The 14,212-nt window shown below is 40.8% G+C and overlaps 1 protein-coding gene across 1 annotated transcript in view; it reads left to right on the forward strand.

Moving 5' to 3' along the window:
- The window catches only part of MEGF11 (multiple EGF like domains 11), a 1,813,102-nt gene that overhangs the window by 1,770,649 nt on the left and 28,241 nt on the right, over window positions 1-14,212 (forward strand). Inside the window, exon 22 of the mRNA XM_085644629.1 lies at window positions 1,586-1,642. Within this exon, the coding sequence (XP_085500755.1) occupies window positions 1,586-1,642 (57 nt within the window). The remainder of the gene's footprint in view (window positions 1-1,585; window positions 1,643-14,212) is intronic.

A 14,212-nucleotide genomic window follows, 5' to 3' on the forward strand; every position in this document is an offset into this window, starting at 1 on the left:
TATGATAGGTTAGTGGGCACCACTGCCCAGGGGTGGTTTGTTGCTTATTGAGGCCATCTTAGTGTGTTTTTTAAGATAGACATTTCCATTGTATTGTATATATGTCAGTTCCCAACATGTTTGCTTGTAAGGAGCCTGACACTCATCGACAGACTAAGTGAGGAGCTATGGTCCCGGGTGAAGAACTTGGTGAGCCAAAGAGAGACAGTGTTAGGGCACATCGCCTTTAATGTTCCCCTAAACCTAAGCTTAGTTTAAAACCACGGTTCATTATGAAAAGTATACTCTTTGTCTGTCTGTACCTTTCATGCTGGCACAACTAATATTGAATTAGGCTACATAAATGTAAAACAAGTGTGTGTGATAATCACTCCCCAAATCCTTGTTCCACTATTCCTATTCACCCGCTCCACATCCCTTATCCCAATCATGACCTGAAGACACCTGGAGCTCAGGTGGAAAGTACAAATTTAAAATAGTGTTAAGGGGCGGAATAATGTGAAGAAATCTACTTGACCACTAAGCACTCATTTGAATTTTTATGGCTGCATAAATGTTGCAACTATAACATTTAAAGTTCATTATTTATTTAATCATAAACGCCATGCTTATCTGTTGGTGCCTTGTCTCCAACCAGTTGGATTCTGAAGTAGATACATAGCCATTGAATCTGTAACTCAGAGGTTTCAGTTTTTCACTGCGTGAGGCCATTATTTTGACAATTGGTTAGAGGTTTATGGTGGCAAAATCATGCCAAGCTCATGCAGAATGCCTATTTTCTTACAGACAAAAACCATCAGCCCTATCGCTAACTTATGTTTAAGATCACAGAGTTAAGGGGAGAAAAACCCTTCTGGGATGCCCATCTCTGTATACATGAAGATAACAACTTCTAACTTTCTTGTTTTATTGATGGCCCCACACACAAGAGCTACTAGGCACATCCAGTGTGCTTCAACCATTTCATTTCAAATGATGAGTGGCAGTCTAAGCCTCTTGTTGTATCCATGGCCCTGCAGTTAATAGCAGTTTGGCTACAGCGGTCTGCTCAGTTCCCTGCATGCATGGTCCTCCAAGTATACAGAGAATGCTCACCTCTCTGCGTATCAAGGCCTCCAGTCTGATCCGCCTTATGAACATGACCAAACGTTGGACAAAGAGCTTGATGTTGACATCAGGAACAAGTCTTACATTCTAATCACACCTGACATTGTTCTTCTTAATGAGAACTGCCTTGCCCATTCACCCTACCAATTACTCTGCAGCTAAACACCATGAGGCTCTTCCAAGTTACCCAATTCCATGAGGACAAACACCCTCTAGACTATTTTCCATCACCCAAAGGCCCACAAGCCAGTTTGGTCATCGCCCTGCTGTAGGACCATCCACAGCCATTCTGAGATTTTTTTCTCATAGTCTTCAAATTGGTTTGTCTAGAGAGAGAGATAATTGCATCACATCAGGGATTTGTGTAAGTCCAGAAATGTGAAGCCCAACAGAGGGGACATGTAGATGCTGAAGAACGAGAAAATGTTGGTGTTTCCACAATATTCACTGCTTTTCCATTGTATATCATTCTACGCAGGTGCTTGTGGGCTCGATAGACGCCAGAACACATACATTATGGAAAAAGGCTTCGAAGGTAGAGTATATGACTGTTTAGTGACTTTAGAGTTGGGGTCCAGTAAACATGTGTAATATCTTGGGCAGGCACTCGGCAGAGCAGCCCTGCTATTCTTGGGATAGTCTTTGCTCATAAGACCTACGAGAAGCATGGGAGGCAGAATAGGGCGAGATTTCAGAAACCTTTTAGCCCTTTTAGCTCCATGCCATCCATTACCAAAAGGCAATCTGAAACAAATGAGGGACTTGGAGAATTTCAGTATACATGACCATTTAATATGAATGTTAGTTAACATACATATCATTCATGGCATGAACGTAACAAATCTATACCTTTATTAAACTATGAAACCTAGCAAAATCTGCTAGGGTTCGTTCCCAACAAATCACTTAGTTAGATTCTTAATGAAGCATTTTTGAATGCTCACTGGAAACTGTACAAAATGATTACATGTATATGTCATTTGTCAGCTGCTTAGTGATTTTTAGAGGGAGAATTCCTCAGTAGTGTGGATAAAACTGTATATCACTGTTCATCCTTAAATATATATATATAATATATAATGTGTGACATAGGGGTTTGAAGTAAGGAACTAATGTATTAAATGTTTGTTCCTCACGTGTCCCTCTGTCTGTCATATCACTAAGACCAAAACTGTGAGGCAGATTGTAGAGCACTGCAGGTGCCTCAATTGACAACACATGCAGATCTGTATAGTTAAAGAATGATGATGGTAATGTGGGTATGTATTTTTGTTGTTTTAGATACCTTTCACAGCTTTGAAAAATTGATCATTGAGATAAAATTTAAAGTTCCTTTGCGTAATTGTGGAGGTTGAAGAGTAGAATTTAATGTTTGTTTCTCGTGGGAGTGTGTTGTCCTTTTCTTTTGCTGCTCTGTAGAAGTTTTTAAGCTGCCCATGCGTGAGGCATCTCTGTGGCATTGAGCACAAATACCCTCAGCTTGATACTCGTGGAGAGAAACTTACTGGTCTGAATGGTGATTGGTGTTCATCTTCTGGTTATTAATATTGTATTAAGATCACAGCCTTCAAGTATGTTACTTTAACACTAGTTCTTTTTATGTCTGGCTTAGAGAGAGTTTTTGCTACCTTGCCAGCCTTCTGTAATTAAAGAACATTCAGAAAACAATACATAGATATAGACATACTACAGGGACTGGATAGTCTCCTGCATGGTATAGGGCATGTAAGCTCCTCTGAGTGACTTACTGATCGTGAAACTGCTAGCCTGACATTTTTGTTAGCCCTGTAGCCACACTAATCTAGCATGTGCACAGAGGTCTAGGCCTACCTAAAGTAACGCAAAGTCCAGAACCTGTTCTGTAACCTGGAAGAGCACACCAAGCATGCCCTCAAAACTGACATGGGGCTGTTGTCCAGGTCCTGGATTGGTCACATAAAGTGGTGGTGACTCCGCACCAAGCTTTGTGAATTATTTGTCTTGACCAGACATTTTTTTGTGAGAGAGTGAAGTTACTGATCCCAGTCGTGTAAAGTTCTGCTTTATTATGTCCTCCGGACCCTTGCGCTCACATTCCATGGGCATGTCAAATGTGTGAATGTGCGGTGGATGTGCAACACATGTGGGAGTACAGCAAGAGTACAGTTAGAGTATGAGTACTGTGAACAGTGCAATACATTTTGGATGACCCTTGGGTTAGCATGGCACAAGATGGAGAATTAGGATATACAGATTCCCTGGGCAATGGACATGTCTTCACTGCATTCCTGTGGCTAGATAATGGAGACCCAGTCACCAAGAGTTAGCAAAGGGCTTCTGATTAGTTCTTCCTGGACACTGCCATTTTTAGGTGGTGTGGGGAGGGGCGGTCAGCAGTTTCTGTTGTTTAAGGTAAGTTTCTAGTCGTTGTCCCTGATTATTGCTTTGGGAAATCTGATGACAGCCAGATGCGGAGATCTCACACTTCATTGTGCTCATGTTTTGAATACTCCCGTTGGGCGCAAGCATCATTTCTGCTTGCTGTCATAGCCACCAGCTTGCACAAAGGCTGTGTATGAGCAACAGCCAGGAAAAAACTTTTAAGAGGGAACTACCCCAAACTAGTACCAGAAACTTAGACAGTTGATCCACATCCTGTATAAAATTCGGACCCAAGCCACGACACCAGCGCTAGTCTCCCAGAAGTTAGGGGACATCTCCTGATGTCTGCAACTTGCTGGAGGAGCTAAGGGTCTGCCTAGAAGCCTGACAGGCTCGTCAGAGATGGATGGAGAGGGTCTGGCTCAAAGTGAAAGAGACTATAAAGGACTAAAAGCCCAGCATGTGGAACATCCAGAAGTAGCAGCTGACTTCAGGGAGCAAAGATTGTGCCTATCTACTCATGAGGAGTCCCTAGTCTCCCAATGCAGTTCCTGTAGAGAACTGAATGAAGATACTAAGTTGAGTTCCTCTTCCTTTTAAGTGGGATAGTCTGAAGGCAACATATTGTAGCCAGAGGGCAGAGACCGGGGTGTGGGCTCTACATCTGTGCTTCCTGTGACTCATTTACTTCAGATGATTTTTGTTGCCCTACATTTTACAATTCGCAATTCAAAGTATAGTTATCTGATTTACACTTATGATATGGCAGTAACCAAGATTTGGACCAGGTGGGCCACCTTCAGAGGCATCCCTATGAAATATACAGGGTCACGGATGGCCAATCAGAAGGCGAGGTAACAAGAAAGATGTGAAGTCAGCAATAACTGTTCACCCACTAGGACATGATAACTCTGACGAGGACTACAATTGTAAATGTAGTATAAGCCGAGGCGCTGCATGTTTTGGGTTAATACCAGGGTTGTGTATAATGTTTCATGTGTTTATTCAGCGAGGTTCAAGAAAAGATGGGGGTTTGCTACTCTAGTGAATTTATGCTTGCTGCAACTGTATGCCTCATGTTACTGGTACACATGGAACCTTTATAAAATCAATAAACTTTGTTCCCAAAAAAAAAGATATAGCAGTAAACTTACTAGACTGGAGTTGCTGAAGTGGCTTTGAGTGCAGATTTTATTTACTTACGCATAGGCATAACTTTATGTTTGGGAACATTCCTCCCATAGATGTTTTTCCTGAACCGGGCACAAGGTTACTAACTACATGACAATTTTATTGGCCTTTATAAAACATAGAATTTCCAAGCATAGTGCATACTTCCCAAGAGGAAAGCTTGTCCCCAGCTATGTAAATCAAGATGGCTGACAGAAATTATTGACATTTAGTTAGCATTTATTTGTACTGGTGTCTTGATATTTTCAGAAAATTCCATCATCATGTGGTTCCGCTTCGCTTTACTTTGACCTCTCATCCCCCAGCCCCTTCTGCTGTACTGTTGGGCTTGCGTGACCAATTGCAGTCAGCGGGGTGACAGGAAAGAGCGCGGAGAGGCTAATGCTGCTTCATAGAGGACATCAAAAATCGGACACTTTATTATTTTATTCTTTGCCAGCATGCAGGTACTGCATTTATTGACTCCCAATCTTCTGGAAATCAGGACTTTTCCTGAAAGGTCTGTGCCTCCAAAAGTCAGTGTATCAACGTGGAATGGAACAAATAAATACTGGATCGTCGTGAGGCTGCCACTAGAGCTGCAGGGCAGTGCCAGAGGCAAAACTGCAGTGCATGATGTTTGACCACTGCTTTTTTTCCAGGGCTTGGAACATCCAAGGTAGTCAAATAAACATGAAGTAGTCAATAAAATGCAGTTTGTACAGCTGCAAACCAGGAGTGTAAATACAGAATATCCAGACAAGATAATGTCTGAGATTAGCGCAGAATATGAGCATGGTGAAGTTTAACATAAGTAAAAATACAAGAAATGGATATGTTTGGTTTATGTTTCTGCTTACGATATATCAGTTTCTTTCATACAAAATATAATTATTTCGTAAGTCTTACTGTACAGACATTTATAACAAAATGGTCACCATACCCTAACTTCAGTGCATTTCATTCTGTATGTTATATATTATTTGTGAAGAAAAAGTAAAAAAAAAACACACATATGATTTAGTGCAATGGCCTGCTGTTTACAGCCGTGAATTGGGATGATTGGGGATATTTATAAGCCAGCACCAAGTTTGAGATCCCCTCGGGGTCTTGGTGAGTGAGTGTTGATGGAGCATGGGCATCTAAACCTCAATCTCTTAGTGAAATCATTAAGTAAACTTCCCCGCTGGTCGTATGGACCTCCGATAGTTGACTTGAAGCGAAGGGAGGGAGCCTACACCAGGAATACATTTCTATCTCCGTGAAACTAAAGGTGTATTTTAAAACATTAATCCAACCAGTATACATGCAAAGCAGGACAGATTTGAAAGATATCACAATACAGTCTGGAGACCAAAGTGTTCCAGTAAATGAAGCAGTAATAAAATGAGATTAAAAATATTAACAGCCACGTTGCAGAGGAAACAGATTAATGCGATCTGGTGTTCCATAAAGAGTCTTTCTCTTTCTAATCTAAGCATATGCTGGGACAAAGAATCTCTACAGGGGATTGCTGAAGGGAAAGCATAGGAGGTGTCAAGATGAGTTTTAGCTTCAGGAGAAGTTCAAAGGAAAGGAAGAGTGTTCAGCATGAAGCTTTGTGCTCAGGAAACCCAACAGAGAGAGATCTGCTCCCTCTTGAAGTCAGGATGACGTCTTTGTAACTAACTATGAAACACCAATTAAAAGTACACCTGACAGTTTTCAGAACATTCATATCTCATTCCCACCACTGGAAGCCAATCCCATAATTGCATTTGAGGGGAGTCGACATAACTCCTAATTTCCCATCTTCACACAATTAGGTACCCATCTGTTGTCCTTGAGTGTTGCATCCTCCTGGTACACCATGAACAGAAGGCTTTCTTTCACCGTCATTGCTGCACAATAGTTGCCAACTTTTCTCTCCCACGTCTCACTATCAGCAGTCTAATACATAACAATAAGCCTTTCTCTAGCTAACGAGAAGCACAATATCGCACCTGCAGAGGAGAGTAAACAACATACTGGCAGCTTTGAAACAAACATTTTCAGTTAAGGCCTAATGTCAAGCAAAGTTAATTCAAGAACCAAAATGGATGCACGTCACAGTATTTTAATCAGTGGAAAGCAAACAATCAATACGAAACATGAATATATGATGAATATGATTACAGAAGTCTACAAATCAACCAAATACACTCATGTGTGAACTCTTAGGGCAGATTTACGAGCCCCCTGTGCCACCTGTACGTCACTTTTTGTGACGTACTGGAGGCGCATTTCACTTCTCCATATTTACAAGGAGAGGAAAAGCCACCCTGTGTGACTATTCCTCTCCTTGTAAATATGGCCCTGCACATGCAGCACTTTGCGTGGAGAAGGCATCCCATGGGTTTTGCTGGGGGTGCTCCCACGCAACACCCATGGAACGAGACACATTTCCAGATTTACGAGTAATCGTAAATCTGGAAATGCGTGTCAATGCGGAGGCGTAGTGAGGCGCAACGAGGAGAAATTCTTTCATTGCTCCTTGTTATTTCCTCTTTCAATGCGTGCTGCATTCTATAGCACGCATTGAAAGAGGAAAATGCCTGTAGTGATTGTTTTTGTGCAGGAAGGGGCACCTTCCTGCACAAAAACAATCTCCCAATGACGCAGGCATCCTTGCACCATGGCTGCAGTTTGTGCGCCAGCGCAGGGGAGAACACAGGAATGCGACATATTGTAAATATGTCGCATTCCTGTGCTTCGAAAGTGGTGCAGCGTGGCACAGCCAAAGGGGTTGTGTTGCTGCACTGTGGCACTTCCGTGTAGATCTGCCCTTTAGTGATTATAATGATTGCATACTATCAATTCATTTAAATGTACTACACATGTTAATAATGTTAAACCACACTTTGAAAATAAATGTTGTATATATATATATATATATATATAAACGTACATAGCTGATGTATGTATGGTGCAGACCAAATTTACGCTGCTCTAGTATTATCAGAAGCAGAGCTCTACGTGAGTCTAGTTACTGTTGGAAGTAGAGATCTGTCTGTATCTTAGTATTATCAGAAGCAGGGCTCTGATTTTATGAGTGTGGGTATTATTAAAAGCAGAGCTTGAGGCCAGTTTAGGTTTACCAGTAACATAGCTCTGCTGGAGCCAGGTATTATCAGTAGTAGTGCTCTGCTTGAGTAATGGTATCAATGGCATGGCTCAAACTGAATCTGGGTATTATAAGTAACAGAAATTTGCCTGAATCTTGGCATTGTCAGTAAAAGAGCACTAGGCAGGTCTGGGTGGCATCCTTAACACACCTCTTCCCAAGTCTGGGAAATATCTGAAGCAGAACTCCGATCGTACTCTGTATTATCTGGAGCACAGCTCTAGGCAAGTCTAGATAGTATCAGTAATTTACCTCTGCCTGAGTCTGGGTATTGGAAGACAAAATGGGGTTTAATCCAGTTAAGGAGTGAGGGGAAGGGATCAATATACAATCTCATAGTAAAAAGGTGCCCCCTTCAACCATAGATATATCAATCAATTGCCAATGTCTCGTATCTATTACAAGCATGTCATGCAAGTGTCTAGTTTTTAGATTATAGGTATAGCAATCAATTGCCAATGTCTCGTATCTATTACAAGCATGTCATGCAAGTGTCTAGTTTTTAGATTATAGGTATAGCAATCAATTGCCAATGTCTCGTATCTATTACAAGCATGTCATGCAAGTGTCTGGTTTTTAGATTATAGGTCTATCAATCAATTACCAATGCCTCGTATCTATTTCGAGCACGGCATGCAAGTGTCTGTTTTACTCACTTTCATGTTCCGAATCACATATAGATAAACCCACTCTCCAATAACTAAAATAAATCTTAAAACAGGAAGCTTATCCAAAAATCTGTCTGCATATTTCAACGACTGTTATAATCCAAATTTACTCAAAAGGCAAACATATATTCACATAACTTGTAAAGGCAAAACAATAGTTTGAAAATCATATATAAACTTTATCACCATGACACATATATAAAAGGTGTCCATTTACATAAATCAGATATTGATCATATCATAAAAAAGTGTCGAACATATAATAAAGTTACTGCTTACAGGACGGATAGCATCCTGAAATCTTGAAGGTATTTTGCTAATATTTTGTGAAGTCTGAGAGAACCTCTTTTTCACTCCTTGTCTGTGCAATGCAGATGTGACACTAATAAGGTCAACCCTAAATTCTGACATACTATATTGAACCCTACAAACCATTCATGGTGTCCTACATAGGTTTGAGCTCTGAGGAAGACCTTCATACACCATCTCCCTCCCACAAAGGTCGAAATGTGTTGGCGGACCATATTCGATTGAGGGTGACTAAGCATGATAGTGACAGAAAGTTTATACAAACAAGCGATTTGAACTGTAAAAAAGTAAAACAAAGTTCTCAATTGTAACCCTTTAGAGCCAACCAATTATTCGTTTTCAATTTAAAAAGATTTGGAAGAATAGTATAGGAATATAAGCTTTATATTTTGGACAATATTTTATGTCACATGTGCCCTTCCCAAGATGCCAAGTCGATGGGACTGATTTCTACCACATGGTGTGGGATGGCCTGATTCTTACAAGATTCCGGGATACAGTGCTGAATTCTATTAATGTTTTCATGGGGAGAAATATCATTAAGACTCTGGGAGAATGTTTGTTGGGACTGTTCCCAAAACCTGAAGCTACGTTAATCACCACTAGGTTCACAGATCTGGTCTTCATATTGGCTCGCGGCAAATTTCTATGTTTTGGAAGTCTCCAACTGGACCAACTCTTAAGAGATGTAGGCAAGAACTACTTAAATGGGCAGAATGTAAAGGGGAGACTACTGAAAATGGAAGTGCAGGGTGAGGAGCGGCGCAATACTGAGCAGGAGCAGGTTTGGGAGATAATCCTGCAGAACTGCCCTTTAATAGATGCAGAAGGGCAGATACTATCTCTCTCAGATGAGGAGATCACTGAAGAGTGATGGTCTTGCAAATCCGGAGCCGTGGAAACATGAATGAGAGACCAGACTGAACCTGCTCACCCACGATCCATTATACGGACATACACGGAATGCTTAGTTTTAGATTACGCCCACCGAGCTTTATTATCATTGAAATGTGCTTCGGTAGAAAGTGGAAGTTTGCAATTGTTTTTTCATAGTTCTTGTTTAGTTTTTCCATTCCACCATCCCATCACCCATACATTGACTGTAATGATGCTGCTGTGCTGACGTATATTATACTGGAAACTCCAAGCAGCCTGCATGCATTATATATAGGAAGGGAAATAACCAAGACTTGCCACTATTTGCACAAACTGTCCTAGGGATGGTGGGTGGGAGTCCCATCACACCTCCTGCATACTCTCAGGCCTCCCAATTATGATAGGGGGAGACCGATAAACAGTAATGCTTTATATTGATCAGAACCGGCCATTGGACCACTGATGGAGGTGCAATGGGTCCAAGCAAAATGAGAGGCAAACTTCTACATATTTACACAGTTACTAGAGCATTTCTTGCAGTATGAGATTCCATTTTGTGCCGGATAGGCCTTACCTCTTTTCCCTGTCCACTCCCTCCCATCCTTGATAACACAGCTTCTCCCCAGGCATGTCCGCCCAAAACTTCCGATTCTTGAGTTCGAGGGAGTGCTTCTGCCTTCACAACTTTTACACCGAGGGCAATTTAAATACATTTGAACGGATTAAAGACAAATACAAGATCCTGGAGACTGAGCGCTTCCACTATTTCCAGATTCAGCACTGGGTCTACAGAGATGTATCAAAGCGAATGTTACTAAGGCTCACCTCCTTCTTAAAGTTCCTCCAACGCCTCACATCCTTCAAGCACTGAGGGGCATATTATCAAAGGCCAGCGATAATTATCGCTGGCCGTGCTTAGCGATAATTTTGTTATCGCAGGCTATCTCTGGAATTTATCGCCCTGGTAGCGCGCTATTAACAAAGCGTTTCTCCAGGGCGATAAAAATTCCAGAGATAGCGAGGTTATCACCGTTTTGCAGGGAACATCGCTGGTTTTCCAGCGATGTTCCCTGCAAAACAGCGATAACCTTGCTGATATGACCCACAGAGTCGTATCAGCATAATCCACCCGAATGTTAGGGATACATAAGTCTGCATTTTAGCAGACATTAGTTTTTGGAGAAAACAGCGATTTTCTCCAAAATCTAACGTGTACTAAATTGCTGGGGCAGCCTTGTAAATATCGCAATGTGAACATCAGCGATATTTGCAAGGTAGTCCATCCGGGGTACGCCCAGTGACACCCACTTTGCATCTCATTAGAGATGCAAAGGGAGGCGTTGGGAAAAAGGGTGCTAACATGCGATTATGCATGTTAGCACCCTCTTGTAAATAGGGCGATAGTTTTATCTCTGCTTTTTTGGCTTTTTAAGCCAAAAAAGTGGAGATAAAGCCCTTGTAAATATGCCCCTTAGTCTCCTAAATCTATACCACACTTAACTCTCCAGCAAACAAAGGAAAGCACTCTTCCCAATCAAAGTGAGAGTAGGAGCTTGGAACAGAGCTCAATTAAGAAAAAATTGCAAGAGATGTTCTTCCTTACTGACAACTTTGCCAGCCACGCTCATGGAAAGGAGCTCCTATAGAATACCAATCCAAACCAGCTTTATTCGACACATCATCATAAAAGCACATAAAAATTATAATATTTACAATAAAAGTGTCATTCAATTATATATAAAAGCCTATTTGGACAATGGTAACACTTTATATGTCCCCGTGGTTCATACTTTCCTAAACAAAACTCTGTATTCACAGTTTGTTTATAAATTATTTTATGTTATGAAATGATTGTGTTAAGTCAGACAAAGTTCATAAAATTCATAATAAACAGTATTAAAAAAGAATAGTATTAAACAAGTTGGCTAAAACCCAATGAATATAAAAAACACTGTTTGACAGGACATATTTTTAAAACTCATGATGATAAAAATATATCAGCACAGTTTAACACAGTTTAACCAAGCACATTTTTAAATAATGATGGACTTTGCCCAAATTATCTACATCCATCCTAGGTATTTGGCAACTGCTACGAATATGGAGGATGAAATATTCGTACGCAATATTCTTTCAGCTGCCAGACTACATCTTGTCCCCAAAAGCTTACATACGGGCCTTAGCCAAACTCTACGAGGATTTTCGTAGGCTGGGCAGGTAAATAACATATGCGCAACAGATTAGTTGGGGGCCGAGCAGCAAGGACACTTACTCTCACCAAGTTTAGTCCACCTCAAAGTGAAAGGCCTTAGTGGCAACAAACCCACTCTCAGCTGAAAATAAAGCTTCCTGTCTAAAGGTTTAGTAACAGTATCCCAATATGGTTCATAGGTCGAGATGGATTTAAATTCCAAGAATTTACCTGTTAAGGAGGATGCTTCACTGGCACTAAAGACACTTAAAGTAACCATCTCCCGATATTTCTCTTTTAAAACCTTCTTAGTTGGAAAGCAGGCTGAAGTTGGTTCGTCCCAAAGTGTTGACATTCCAATTTTAACTAAGATTTTTTTCACACCACACAACCAACTAATTTTATGAAAGGTATCAGCTTTTATAATATCCATGAAACCTTCAGCATAAACTTTCAATTCCGGTGTTGTCCACAATCTACGCCTGTATAACACAGTGCGTAGCTTTCCAATATCCTGGAGAGGGTTCCTCCCAAGATCATGAAACAGCGGACAGAGCAGTGTACTTTGTGGGAGATTGGTAATGCTTCTCAGGAACTTATTTTCAGATAAACTTAGTTTCGACAAGTTCTCTAACCCCCAAAGTTCTACGCCATACAATGCAGAGTTTACCACTTTAGTGTTGTAAACTTGGAGCACTGGTCTAATAGGTTTAGTCAGAGACCTATTGTGCTCAAGACGTAGAACCCCTGACAACTGCCGATGTTTCAGGGTGGCCTATAGAATACTATTCCGTGGGCATCTCACCACAGTTAAACTCCACACCATGAACCCTGCTCATCCCCATGGTTGCTGGTGAAGATGTGGGGAAACAGGCTCCTTACTGCAAACCCTGTGGTCACTTCTGTATTGGGTAATTTCTGGCATAAAATCTTTTCCGCCGAAGCACAGAGCCAAGGCTGAGACATGGACAAGCATCTCAAAGTGGCCCTCCCAGTAGACTATCATAAAATCTATAGCCCCTTCACTCTAATGCTTGTAAGAGGAATTTCTTTATTTTTGTGGTGGCTAAACATGCTATCCTCTCTCTCTGAGGGAAAACCGTTGGACCAACTTACGAACTTTGATTACATAAAGTCTTGCATTTGTTAGGGCATGAGAAAATAGCATATAACTTGGTTGACAAATTCTGCTTCTTTGCTAAATTGTGGAACCCTGTCCTCTTTTACTCGAACAAGGACTATAGAAACAGGGCACGCCCGCAAACTGTGAACACTGGGCCTGACTGATTTTTCTTTGATCCCTAGATTTGGATCTCCTATGGCCTAAGCGACTGAATGAACAATGAACCTTGCTTTACAATCCTGAGGGGTCTGGTAGGGAAACTGAGGCTGGTTTGACGGTGGTGGGATCTGGCAATCTCTTTTTCTTTTTTTGCCTTAAAATTAAAAAGAGACATTGGAAGGCAGATAAGTCTTTAGTTTCAAGATTTAATATTCTTTTCAGTAGTGCATACATGAAAACAAACATTAAATTGTTTTGTTTGGTTGGCAGAAAAAAGGCTGTTTACATTTATTAGAGGTTAAACACCCAGCGAGCTGGTTTAAAAATAAATAAGGCCTAAAATAAATCCGTTGTTTCTCGTCATCATCTTCTATGCATCTGACGGACTGTGGCTTTTGACTCCTGCTAAGTCTGCGGTGACCGATTATTGATGGTAACAGCACCTTAGCTGAAAAGAAACTTCAGCTTTCATGAACCAGTATTAGAACTTCTGTTTCAGCCAGGAAACTGAATCTCTCGGAGTTTCTGGAAAAACAGTAGTCTCTTTGAGTAACAGAACTCTCTCTTGTTGCATCCATTTCTCAACTTGCCTTGAGGCTGCATCCCTTGCTTCTGCCAGATGTTGTCCTAATAAGGTCCTACACAACAATGATTTCACGTCACTCATACTCTATGAATTTAGCAATAGATCAGGTCTAGTCTAGCCTCACAGGAATTATAGAGTCAGTTGTACAGTTCAAAATCATATTAATTTAGCCATGGCGGAGTTGCTCAACATAACACAAATATAACTGCGGTCAGTATGTCTACAGGAATATAGAAATACAAGCAATGACAAAGTTATGTTCAAATCACATTTTTAAACATTTGTAATTATATATAAGGCTCGTTAGCATCCACTATGAATACTGAAGTATAAAGGCAGTTGCAAATTGATTTTCGATATAAAGACACCGTTTCATGGAAGCTTCAATAATAATGTCTCATGTCTACCTCCGATAAAGATTTCCAGTAAATGCAATAGGGTAAGAATTAATAACCGTAGACCTGTAGAGTTACTACATTAGATACTTTATGAACTGGTATCTTTGTTTTTAATTCACCAA

This window comes from Triturus cristatus, chromosome 3_1 (assembly GCF_964204655.1).
Source record: "Triturus cristatus chromosome 3_1, aTriCri1.1, whole genome shotgun sequence".
NCBI lineage: Eukaryota > Metazoa > Chordata > Amphibia > Caudata > Salamandridae > Triturus > Triturus cristatus.